We start from the raw sequence: 12433 nt of genomic DNA, 5'->3' as shown, positions 1-12433 counted from the left end.
GGAAAATGGTTTATATCTTCTGATGTTTTGAAATCAAGAAAATAACATTTTAAATAAATTTTACTTCACACGTCATTTCTAGCAGGTCGATAATTTTTCTGACTGTGCAGAATAGACATACTGATATTTGTTTCTTCTGAATTGCAGTTTCAGTTTAATCGGACCAGCCGATGCAGTGAGCGTACAGTATGTGGTGGAGCAATGTTTGTGCTGAAATATTGGTAGCGTTCTGCTTATGGTGGAGGGGCTCACACAAATTCACTGCTTGGCAGTGGGTATGGTTGCAGGTTGTTTCTGGGAAGCCATAACAAAACCAGGTGTGTTTTCCTATAGGTGGAGATGGTGAGGAGGAGGGTGGTGAAGAGCATGTTGATGGAGGGCAGGGAGGGCTCTCAGGAGACCCCTTGTCTCCTGGTCAGCCTGGGAATCAGCTCCAAAAAAGGACTGGCAGGAGAAAGAGGAACAGGACCCTGCCCAACAAGCCTCAGGATTTCCAGGTATGGACTCCGGTGCTTATAAATATCATGGGTATGTTTTCAGGTGTCGTCCTGCCAGAGGTGTGCCCTTGTTCTTTCCTCTTAGAGGGAGGACTGATTCCCCTAAATGTGCCTTCCACTGATGATAAGCATTCCCAATTTTATTGTGTACAATCATTTATAAAATGAGTTATACTTTGACTTTTTTTTAAACTATATTTGCATACAAACCTAATGTGGCTTAAGATTTATTTCCGGGGCTGTTAGGCACACAGGATTCATCCAACATTTTGATCTTTTGGAGACTGCTCTGAAGTAAGCCATGTTTGTCAATAGTTCTGACCTTATTAGCATGGAGTGTTGCAAAAACAAAGATGTGTTAGAGCAGCTGGAGGGCTGGAATAGCTATTGGGTTTTAACTTGCAGTGGGTCTGTCTGCTATATTATTATTATTTTAATTAATAATAATAATATTAATAATACTTACACTTATATACAGCTTTTCTGGACACTTCACTCAAAGCCTTAAAGCACTTTACAGGTAAAGGAGACTCCCCTCCACTACCACTAGTGTGCAGCACCCACATGGATGATACAAGAGCAGCCATAGTGCTCCAGTAGACTCATCACACATCAGCTATCAGTGGGGAGGAGAGCAGAGTGATGAAGCCAGTTCATAGATGGGGTTTATGAGGAGGCCATGATTGGTAAAAGCCAATGGGAAATTTGGCCAGGACACTTGCAGAGCTCTTTTCGAGAGACACCCTTGGATTTTTAATAACCATAGAAAGTGAGGACCTTTGTTTTACATCTTAATAACAGGGTTGCGCCTGTTTTACAGTACAGTTTCCCCATCACTATACTGGGTACTTAGGACCCATACAGACTGCAGGGTGAGTGCTCCCTACTGGCACCACTAACACCACTTAATGCAGCAACCTTAGCTCTCCCAGGAGGTCTCCCATTCAGGTACTGGCCAGGATCACACCTGCTTAGCTTCAGTGGGTTGCCAGTTGTAAGTTGCAGGGTGATATGCTGAAGCTGCTGAAATTTGTTTTTCATGAAATCTCCATCTCTATTCAATAGATCCGTGTTCGAATCATCGAGGGTCGTCAGTTGCCTGGAAACAACATCAAGCCTGTTGTCAAGGTTCATGTCTGTGGTCAGACGCACAGAACAAGGATCAAGAGAGGAAATAATCCTTTCTTTGATGAGGTAATTTCATATAATATTTGCCTTCGTAAATTCCACTGACATTAAGTACTGTCATGGAAATATAACTATCAAGGAAGCCACAAGAGAGAGTTCTCACCTGAGTAAGGTCTTTATTTCAATATTGCAATATTGGGAGCCCTGCTGCCACTTCGCAAAGTGCAACCAGAGACTCAATTTGTTACAAGCAGTACAGGGTTTTTATAAGACGTTGCGCTGTAAAAAAGTTCAGCACTTGGTCCCTTCTAAAACTTCCCCTTTCTCTAAGAGAAAACAGATTACATCATAGAGCGAGAGAAGAAAAACTAGATTTGATATTCAAAGCTTATCAGTTACTTTCAGCTAATTCTAATGACCCAGACAGCATATATTGTTTTGGTACGTTGTCTTCTAAACTAACCTAAACAGTGTACTTTGTTGACGAACTGTTTTCTAAAATTCTGCACGCACTGTAGCACAGCAGTTACATCCTTGAAATGTATTATCTAAAAGCACCAATATATTTTTTTCAAAGCTCTCTACATTTTTAAGAATCAATTTACTTATTAGATTTCCACTTCAGTACATAGGCATTACTTACGTTAAATACATTTGTAGGCTAAATGCAATGCATTTAATTTAATTAGGATTAGTATATCTCCTTATGTTTTTGTTAGATTATTATATTTGGGTAAGTTTTTGCATTGATTTTTACACTTACTGTTCACAGGCAGAAGAGATTTCTGTGCTTCACAATAACCATTGTCTTGAAGGAGGTTCACTTTTTTCTTAATAGACCTAATCTTAAAGGTCTGCAGTTGCTGACACAAGCTATAATCCTATAATACTGCTGTGTATTGAGTCACTTTTAAGAGAGGAGGTGCCTTCTGTTAATAAAAAAACCACAGAAAGGAATTTGTAATAATCTGAAAAGGGCAGACTTCCATCTTCGTTTAAGTCTGGTGCAATTTGCTTTTCATAAGTGCTTTTCTCCTTTTAAAGCAGCATAGCTGTGTTCAGATCTCCTGTGTGTGTAGTTGTGTAAATCTGTGCTGGATTTGGGATGGGATTCTACTGGGGCTGTACTGTTCCCTCTACAGGGCGTCTTCTTGTTCCTAACTCTCTTGGACCCTGTCCTCGGCATCAGTTACTTGGCTTTTCTTCCTCCTAGCCTGTCCTCTGGTCTCCATATCTGTCCACTCTACCCATCTGCCTGACACCTTTTTGCAGGTTCTCCTTTCTGCTTCAGTAAGTTCCTGGTATCTCATTTAACACAATTTGACATGTTTTCACAGTAGCTGTGTAACCTGGGAACTTTGCCCTAGTTGTAATATGTTCCTCTTACTTTCCCAAAGAGGCCTTTCTGAAAAGGCTGTAGCAGCTCAAAAATGTATTGTTTTGAACAAATCTCCATAAACTATATTTAGAGAGTTACATTTACATCTCATAACTGACTGTATCTTCCTTTGCAGATTTTTTTTTACAATGTCAACATGTTGCCATCGGAGCTCTTTGACGAAGATATCAGCATTCGGGTATGTTGTGCCTGATTGTTGAAATCTCTTCCTTATGTAGGTATTTGCAAATACTCCGTTGTCAAATTGAGTTTTGGCATTGTTACCAGAACATTGAACAGTGTGTGTGAATACTGTATATATCCTCAAAGGTACAGAGAGAAATAACATAGTGGTCATTTTAATTTGACTTACAGTATCTGTTTCCAAAAGTAGACAAACTTGAACCTATTGGTTATAAAGCCACCTTTCAATATCCCCCATTTTACAGGTTTTAATCTAGTGCTAACAATTATTCACTTAATTGGTTCCCTAAAGACAGGTTTGAAATTGAATTAACATATCAAAAACAGACATGACACAAGAGTTAGTTTTCAATCATTTTACTTACTGTATTGGCTGATGAGTCCTGTTACATGTGCTAGTTACAAACCCTCTTAGAAACCAAGACCATGTAGAGCCCTCATATGATGGGAGGTTGGTCTTGTGGTACAGTAGAGTTCACTGCTCTCTGCAGGGCAGTGCTCTGTGGCTCTGAGGCTGAGAGCAACTGGGATCAAATCATGGAATCCGCAGGGACAGAGCAGAGCTTCAGCCAGTGCACGTACAGATCTTGCGAGGATAATTCAACACAGTCTCTTGTTGTGATAACATGGCTGCTCTCTTCTTTTAGGTGTATAATTCCTATTCCTTGAGAGCAGACAGTCTTATGGGGGAGTTTAAGGTACAGTATATGTTCCTTTATCTACTGCATTTCATATATTCCTTAATGTGTTCCAAAACACAGTTAATATTTAAGTTAAATGTTTTTATGGAGTGCTTGGAACAGCCACAGAACCTTTAGAAAACATTGTTTGCAATGTCTAAGCCTCATCACACTTGCATAAGAAATGCTTAATGAGTATCTCAGTACTTGTAGGTCTGCTTCTGTAACCCTGGACGTACCCTAGTAAATCACACACAAATCAAATAAAAGTAACTCTTTCTGCTCAGTGTCTCTTCTTCATGTTAATAGTCTGGAATTCAGAAAAAAGGTGCATTTCTGAACAGGCGGCTATACTTGAAAGTTGATATACTTTTCTTTACCTCCACAGCTGGATGTTGGATATATCTATGATGAACCTGGTAAGTTGAATTTTGAGTAAAAGTATTTCTGTAGCTCGTGCAACCCAAAGATTGATACTGAAGTATCAAGAATGTTTTTTTTTTTGCCTTTTGTAGATATTTCTGAGAATTCCCGTTTTCAGAAAACTCGCAAAATTATTTAACAGTAATTGATCAGCTTTTCTGGGCTGCTACCTGATTTTTATTCACTTGACACGTGCAAGGCATAAAGCATGAAGAATCCTTTCAGTGACTTCATCCCCACACCAGTACTTAAAAAATTAAATCCAGGCTTATTTTCCTGTGTTTTGCACACTTAAATGTTTTGTGTGAACGGTTCTGATTTGTTTCTGAGACGTGTAAGTAGAGCCTGTGTTTCCTGGTCTTCCCAAGCACATGCAGTCATGAGGAAGTGGCTCCTTCTGAACGACCCCGATGATTCCACCTCGGCAGCCAAGGGGTACCTCAAAGTCAGCATGTTCATCGTCGGGACTGGAGACGAGCCTCCGGTAACACTGCTGTGTCTGGACTTTCTGGGTCCCCGGTCCTGGTCCTGGAGGAATCAGCAGCACTGGGAGCAGCTGTTTAACTGGTCAATTAAGCCCCTAATGAGCTAATTTGGGTCATTAGGAGCAGCGGCTGGGCTAAAAACCTACACACTGGCCCTCCAGGATCAGGATTGGGGACCCCTGTTTTTAGATGCTAGTTATTCGGTTTGTTTTTTTTTCACTACTCTGGAACTCTTAAGACATTTAAAATGGTAACATGTCTGAGGTTCCTGCTCAAGCATCAGTGTCTCTACCCTTGGTCTGATGAGGCGATGAGGCCTGATGACAACTTGCAAAGTGGGTTCTGAAGATCCCGTGACCACTGCACTTTAACAATCTGTCAGTATAAGTAAAGCAGTTTTATACAAAGAACCACAGCAGGTGTTTCATCTGTGTCTTGCATTGTCCTGGACCTTCTCTGAAGACCATCGTATTTTCACCAGGTGGAGAGGAGGGAAAGGAGTGAAGAGGAGGACGACATTGAAAGCAACCTGCTGCTGCCCGCTGGCGTCACACTGCGATGGGTCACTTTCTCCCTGAAGGTGTTCAGGGCCGAGGACATCCCACAGAGTACGCCATCTCGGCACCACAATGTCCAGATGTAGCTTTTAAGAGCTTTAATAGCCTCGAGAATTAAGCTGTAGTTTTTCCTCCATATACAGCTTTTGTACTGTTAACTAAATCAAGTCCTCCAGTTCACTGAAGAAATGTTTCTTTTAGTGGATGATGCATTTGTCCAGTCTGTGAAGGAGATGTTTGGAGGTGACAGTGACAAGAAGAACCTGGTAGACCCTTTCGTAGAAGTCAGTTTCGCAGGCAAAAAGGTAAGTGTGGTAGTAGCCTAAAACAACAGCTGAAAGTGTGAACTGTGTCCTCAATTCTTGCAGCATTTTAATTAAGTACACTCACTTCCTGAAATGCTGCTTACTGTTTGGTGTGCGTGTTTGTCTCCCCAGGGACTGTTGTCAAGGCTGTTTGCTTGTATAACAAACTTCACAGTATTAAAATCAAACTAGATGTGGCTCCCTGGGACTCAAGTTAGAAGTATTAAAACTTGCTACAGTGGGGGACTGGCCTTTTGACAGTTGGGTCTGTGCTGTGTGGGTCAGCTATATATGTATGTAGTGCTCGGGGAGTGTCTCTGCCTTGTCCTGGTGCCCCACAGTCAGTCCTGAGTAGGTAGCTGCAGAGAAGGTGGGCTGTTTTCTGCAAGCATGGCAGTGGAGCTGTATCAGGGCTGTCAGAGTCTTCGACTGGATCTCTGGACCTGCTGCTCCCTATTTAGGCTCTTTCTGCCAAAAAAATACCTTCCAGGCATGTAACTGATCGCGGCCATGTGAAACAAGGAAAGTTGCTAACGAGCGAAACAGGCTTTTCCGCCTTGCTTAAGTGTACCTGCAGGTTTAGAATATGCAGGTCCTTCAAACCATAGAAAAGCTGTTGCAGCAGCACTAGAGCTTTGTGATTTCTGGCACAAGAGCAGAGCCGATATTGTGAAACAGAGGTGGTAGGTCTCTTGTCTGTTCTTTCTGTCTTAACTGGGAGACATAGTTGGTCAGGGTTACATATTGGAGCAGGCATGTACGGAGGCTCTAATAGATAATGGTCTCAAACACCTTTTAACATCTCCAAGACAGTTCTGGCAATTTTGTTGATAAAGGTGTTTAATTTGGTCACAGCAAACACGTCAGCATCTGTTATCTGATTGCAATGATTGTATGAAAAAAAGAAACATTTAGTATTTCTTTCTGATGTAGCTGTGCACTAAGATTGTGGAGAAGAATGCCAACCCAGAATGGAACCAGCTGATCAATGTGCAGGCCAAGGTAAGAGTGTAATGCTATTAAATGTGATCAGAAAACCGCAGCTGGTTCAGATTTCTTTAAAAAAGCCTTGCACGATACCAAAACATTATTAGGTCATTTTTAGAGCATGACAATACATATGCTTTTACTGTTCTGTTATCACCGTAATCATCTAATCAATTTTGTGTTGTATACAAATTTTTCCTTATATTGCAGTTCCCCTCCGTTTGTGAACGTATCAAATTGACTGTTTTTGACTGGTATGTTGTGTTTTTCCTTAAATAGTTTTATTCTTTAGAAACCAAGTTATTTAACTATTAGGCTTAAGAACTAAGAACTGGAAATGAGAAACAAACTTACTTGACAAAAATCTCTTTGGGCTTCTTTCTAATTCAGTGCCAGGTCAATGGCAGTTGGAAACAGGAGACCAGCCCATATAACCGAGACTGAAAATACAGAAAATGTTTTCTGCAAGATGTTCCCCATCTGATTGTGTGAAGGTGGACACAGCCAAAATTTTCTTAAAGAAACGGGCTTTCCTTTCAAGACTTGAAGAAATAGTTAGTTGTGTTTGCAGGCCTTTCTGTGTCTCTGGGATTTCTTTGGCAGTGTAGTACTGACCTCCATCTGTAAGGGATTTTTACAAAGTGTATAAAGGAGGGGGTTACACAAACTATTGATTTAGCATGTTTTCTTTGCTCCTAAGTGTGCAGAACTTTAAGCGCATTATTGGTCTCTCACACAGGGATCGGCTGACTAGAAATGATACAGTAGGAACAACGTATTTACAGCTGTCTAAAATAGCTTCCTCTGGTGGTGAAGTTGAAGGTAAGGTCCCTTTGAAGATGAAAACCGGTGTTTAAGTTTGTAGTCAAGGATTAATGCTAATCAGATTGCATCAGGAATATAGATAATGGTACAGTGGTGGTTTACTTTGAGATAAAACATTACTTTTTAACTAATTTTAATATTTTCTGTTTTACCTGTGATGAAATTAAATACTGCCCACCCCTGTCCTGTTGAATTTCTTTGTGAAATTGTCTGCATGAAAATGACATTTTGTTTTAAGGAGTCTGTAATATATTATCGTGAACAGTCCAAGCAGTTGGACTGGTCCCAGGGATGCAGCATACTTTTTAATTTTAATTTTAGGTTTTCTTTTTAATCCCGATCTAATGATGTGAATATGAAGACAGATGCCCCTTTGCTGCAGATCAAACACCATAAGAACATAACATTCACAAATGGGGAGGCCATTTGGCTCATCTTACCCCTGTGGAAATTAGTAGTTAATTGATAAAAGGATCTCATCCAGCCATTTCTTGAAGGAAGCCAGGCCTGAGTTTCAACAGGGCTGGGTAGCCTGTTCCATACTCTCACAACCGTTTTTGCAGAGCAGTGTCTGTTCCCTGTTTTAAATGCACATCCACTCGTGCCCTCTGGTTTAGTTGACTTGTCATTCTGAAGAAGTCTGCTGAGTAGACTTTGTCAGTGCCTGCTGATGCTTTTGATTGCTTGGAGTCTTTGTGGTCTTCTCTGTTTCTTGACCCTGTCAGGGTAGGACATTCCTTAAATCCCAGAATGGATCTGATTACTAATCACCTATAAAACCGACAGGACTCTGTCTGGAATTATTTCTGATGTATTGGATTCTGAACAAGAAATGTGTTGAATGTCTGGCCATGAGCATGTATATAAAAACCTATAGATAGTACAGTGTTTTGACAAATTACAGATCAGTCCTCTAAATACCAATTACAGCTGTGGTAAGGAAAGGGTTAGCTTTATCACTTTTAACGTATACGGACATCAACAAGGTATAATGATCGTAATATGTCAGTGTTTCAGTATATAACCAAATGTTTGTGTATGTTTAAGATGAAAGTTCAGAGTTGCAAAATCCTAAAAAGGGACAAGAAAAAAATACTTCATTTGCATAGAGGAAAGTTAAACTTTTAAATTATGTGCATTTGTTTAATACCTGGGGTCGATTTGATTTATAAATTGGACCTCAAATGTATTCCATTAGTTTGTTCACTGCATTTGTTTTTTTTTGTTTTTTGGGATAGAGTCGCATTCGAGATATGGGGCTTCTCCAGCATCTGAAGGTTCAATTTGTGGTTGAATTCTTTTATGTATTATCCAGTGCTAAAATCTTTCATTATTCATAGTATCAGAAAGAGTTGCCCTACAATGCTCATTAGTATAACCAACCAGAGTAAATCCAGCATTTTGGCATATGGTAGTTAAATCTGTGAGTGTAATTCTGATTGGAAGATTGGCACCTACTAAAACTGGCTGTAATTTATTCACCTGAGATTGTAATTTCACAGAAAATTAATTGAAACAGTATCCCTGAAAAAAACATATCACAGGGCCTTGCAAAGGAAACATTGGCACCTTAGTTGTGATGTCCAAAGTGGTTTTAAGCACTGGAGAAATATAGAACTCTGATCTGCGTAGATTCCACTTCTCTTCAGCTTTTGCTAGTGAACCAAGTGGTTTCACAGACCCTAATTAGCACTAATCCTGGAATGCTGGCACCTATTGATGTTTTAGGTAAGCGAGTGAGTTTAGGACTAATGCTAATCAACATCTGTGAAACTATCTTGAATTTTTTAACCCTTTGAATTCTGAGGTACAGTCTGTATATTTTAATAAAACAAGGCGAGAAGGGTGCATGTTGTCTTTCATTATTTTCAGGATTAGTTCTCTCAGTGAACTTAACCTTATCATTAGATCATGACAGAACGCATGTATGTAAATATCTTTCCAAACATAAGATTTGTATCCAATAATTCAAGGTACCATATCAATAAAACATTCTGGGTGGGAACAAAAACAGTATTTTAACACCTTTTAGGTTAAGATCCCTTTTCAGATGGTCTACACAATTTAAATTTATTTTAGTTTCCATGCAAAATACCTCAGCACTTAAAGGGTTACCTCATGCCTAAGCAAACATTTAACCTTGGCTGATTTACTTACTCCTAACTTCATTGCATTGACTTCACTTCTTCTGAACTATGTAGAAACTTTAGGCTAGTGAATGTACCTCTTAAAATCGCTCTTAATTGGCAAAACAGTGGTGCACTTGCTGTTCTACAGGTGACCCTTCTTGCTGGCCTAAAGTTTTACATACTGTGTGCCTGTGTGCGTGTGGTTTGTTTTTAACTTACCAGAGTAAGCTTTTTGGATCCACAACTGCCAATGCATTATGATAATGTCAGTGAACGTTTCCTTATAGCAAGAAGTCTTTCACCTGCAGCAGTCTGTGCAGTTGTTTGAAGAAAACGTCTTCTGTGATGGATGTCTGCTTGATCAAATGAGATCTAGCTAATGTGCTCCTTTTCTCATGGGAGTTTTGACACATTGTGTAATTCATGCAGAAAACAATTCTGTACATGCTGATTTTTAAATGTTTTTTACTTTTATTGTAGTATCACCGTGGTTCAATTTAACACACTAACCCTTGACAGGAGCTTTATTTAACATATTTCAAGCATTCAGCAGAATGAACATGTATTTTGTGTGTAGTAGGTTCTAGGCTTTACAGATTGATGGGCAAGGTTCAGGATTTTGAGACATCAATGTCTGTGGAAGAAACAAAAATAATTTAGATGCAATGTACAGTTTTTTTTTATGACATTAATGTGCTTTTAAAACTGTAAATTCAAGTCCCAGGTTTAATTTCTTCAGGGAAAATATTTGACTTTGGTGCAACAACTGTAAATGTAAAATATTTTTATTTGTGCCCCCTTGATCTGTTTATTGCAGATGATCCATTAAAAAAAAATAAATGTAGTATTGGAAGTGGGTCTTGGGAGCTTTAAAACATGAAGCATGAATACTGGAAATTTTTAAAAGCCTTTAGAGTGATTTCATAGTAAATCACAATTTTTACCACCTTTTACAGCACAAACAGTGTTCATTGTCTTAATGATAGTGCTCCTGCTACTTCTAACCAAACCAGCGCACCGGTTTCAAGATGAGCCCTTGGCTCATACCACTTGTTTTTTTCAGTGAACACAGGGGAGTCAGAAGTGGGATTTCTGCCTGCTTTTGGCCCATGCTATATTAACCTGTATGGGAGTCCAAGAGAGTACACTGGTCTTCCTGACCCATATGATGAGTTAAATTTTGGGAAGGTGAGTTTATAAAACATATAAACTTAAAGATTTTATGCTTCAAATTGTTGAAGTAAACATTAACCTTATTTTACACATTGGTACGTGGAGGAAATCGTTCAATTAAATCTTCAAATATAATTGTATACAAATATTTTGTGTAGGCTACATTTAATAAAACTTATATAGCAGTCACCACGTGCTCTTACAAAATCAGAAGTATATGAATGCATAGAAGCTTAATTTGAATTCTCGGGATTGAGTTGTACATTCTCATGGGGTTTTGTGGAGCACAGCCTTGGAGAGGCCATCTAGGTGCAATAGTGTGCTATGCAGTCATCCATATCATTGCAAACTGACAACTGTGAAGTGGTTAGTGATGCGAAATGCCCCCTTTTTAAAAAAAAACATAAATGTGTGCATATTTATAGCAATGCAATATCAAAATATAGAGACAGAAGATGGCTGTATCTGAAATGTACGAATGTAAGGTGGCTGTCAATTTTACAAACACATGTTCTCTGCTTTTCCTTTGGCAGGGTGAGGGGGTTGCCTATCGAGGAAGAATCTTGGTTGAACTCACTACTAAGCTTGATGGAAAAGCTGAAAAAAAAGTTGAAGACATTCCTAGTGATGACATCTTGGTGACTCAGGTATTGACACAGGGCAGAACATTTGTACCCTGTGACCTTTTTAGCGGTGTAATTGTAACGCTCTTTGATCTTTATAAAATGTTTGCAGATCTGTCCAAATATGTTTCAGAAACATAAGAAAGTTTTCTTACGAGAGCAGACTATTGGGTACTTCTGGCTTCTTAAGTAGCTGGAGGTTAATTGACTTGAGGATGTGGTCTAGCTGTTTCTTGAAAGACTCCAGGGTATTAACTTCAAGGACAACTTGTTCCAAACTCCCACAGCCCTTTTCTAAACAAGTGCCTCATGTTCTTAGTTTTCATGTCCACTTCTTCATAGCTTTCACTTTTTATAAAGAAGTGCTTCTGGTTTGTGTTGCACTGTTTATTCTATTTAGTCTGTGAGGCTGACTTGGTCTTTACTTTGAGGATTTTGAATAAATATTTGACATGCTTAATTGTTTCTGAACCAAACACCTGTTTTTGCAGCAGGCTGTTTATCCAGTTTTTTTGGTTTTGCCTGTAGAAGTACCAGCGAAGGAGGAAGTACAGCTTGTGTGCTGTTTTTCACACAGCCAGCATGTTGCAGGAAATCGGAGAGCCTGTGCAGTTTGAAGTGAGCATTGGCAACTATGGCAACAAGTTCGATTTAACGTGCAAGCCACTGGCGTCTACTACTCGGTACAGCTGTGCCGTGTTCGATGGTAAGAACTTGGATACCGCTAGAATGAAGCGTGGGCTAAACATGAGGTGCATTTCAGTTCAGAATGAGTTGGATAAAAGCAAATAATCATGTATAAACACTACCTGATGGATATACATACAAACCTCCAAAGGGGCCTCCTGAGTGGCTCAATGGGTAAAGGTGCTTACTTGAGAACAGGTTGAGGTCTCTGATCACAGGTTCGAGTCTGCATTAGTCAGGGCTGGTGAACGTTTGTAGCCTCTTCACCAGCTGGCACTAGATCTCCCAAACAAGGCATATTAAAAACATAAGCATATTAAAAAATGATGGGGGTTTCAGAGGAATCTGCCTA

At 39.6% G+C, this 12433-nt stretch overlaps 1 protein-coding gene across 6 annotated transcripts in view; it reads left to right on the top strand.

Annotated features, from left to right (window-relative positions):
- Nucleotides 1–12433, top strand: part of myofl (myoferlin like) — a 50636-nt gene that overhangs the window by 16681 nt on the left and 21522 nt on the right. For 4 of the 6 annotated variants that reach the window (XM_069188921.1, XM_006630287.3, XM_015346397.2 and 1 more), the window contains 15 exons: nucleotides 334–497; nucleotides 1563–1691; nucleotides 3140–3202; nucleotides 3855–3905; nucleotides 4276–4306; nucleotides 4679–4794; nucleotides 5277–5403; nucleotides 5554–5657; nucleotides 6591–6659; nucleotides 6855–6898; nucleotides 7384–7466; nucleotides 8708–8746; nucleotides 10662–10786; nucleotides 11305–11418; nucleotides 11923–12100. In XM_069188921.1, coding sequence (XP_069045022.1) covers nucleotides 334–497; nucleotides 1563–1691; nucleotides 3140–3202; nucleotides 3855–3905; nucleotides 4276–4306; nucleotides 4679–4794; nucleotides 5277–5403; nucleotides 5554–5657; nucleotides 6591–6659; nucleotides 6855–6898; nucleotides 7384–7466; nucleotides 8708–8746; nucleotides 10662–10786; nucleotides 11305–11418; nucleotides 11923–12100 — 1437 coding nt within the window. The remainder of the gene's footprint in view (nucleotides 1–333; nucleotides 498–1562; nucleotides 1692–3139; nucleotides 3203–3854; nucleotides 3906–4275; nucleotides 4307–4678; nucleotides 4795–5276; nucleotides 5404–5553; nucleotides 5658–6590; nucleotides 6660–6854; nucleotides 6899–7383; nucleotides 7467–8707; nucleotides 8747–10661; nucleotides 10787–11304; nucleotides 11419–11922; nucleotides 12101–12433) is intronic. The other 2 variants (XM_015346400.2, XM_069188920.1) reach the window with 1 other exon arrangement.

The sequence above is a fragment of the Lepisosteus oculatus genome, chromosome 4 (assembly GCF_040954835.1).
Source record: "Lepisosteus oculatus isolate fLepOcu1 chromosome 4, fLepOcu1.hap2, whole genome shotgun sequence".
Taxonomy (NCBI): domain Eukaryota; kingdom Metazoa; phylum Chordata; class Actinopteri; order Semionotiformes; family Lepisosteidae; genus Lepisosteus; species Lepisosteus oculatus.
The sequence above is the reverse complement of the archived record's forward strand: the minus strand, read 5'-3'. Positions and strand labels throughout refer to the sequence as shown.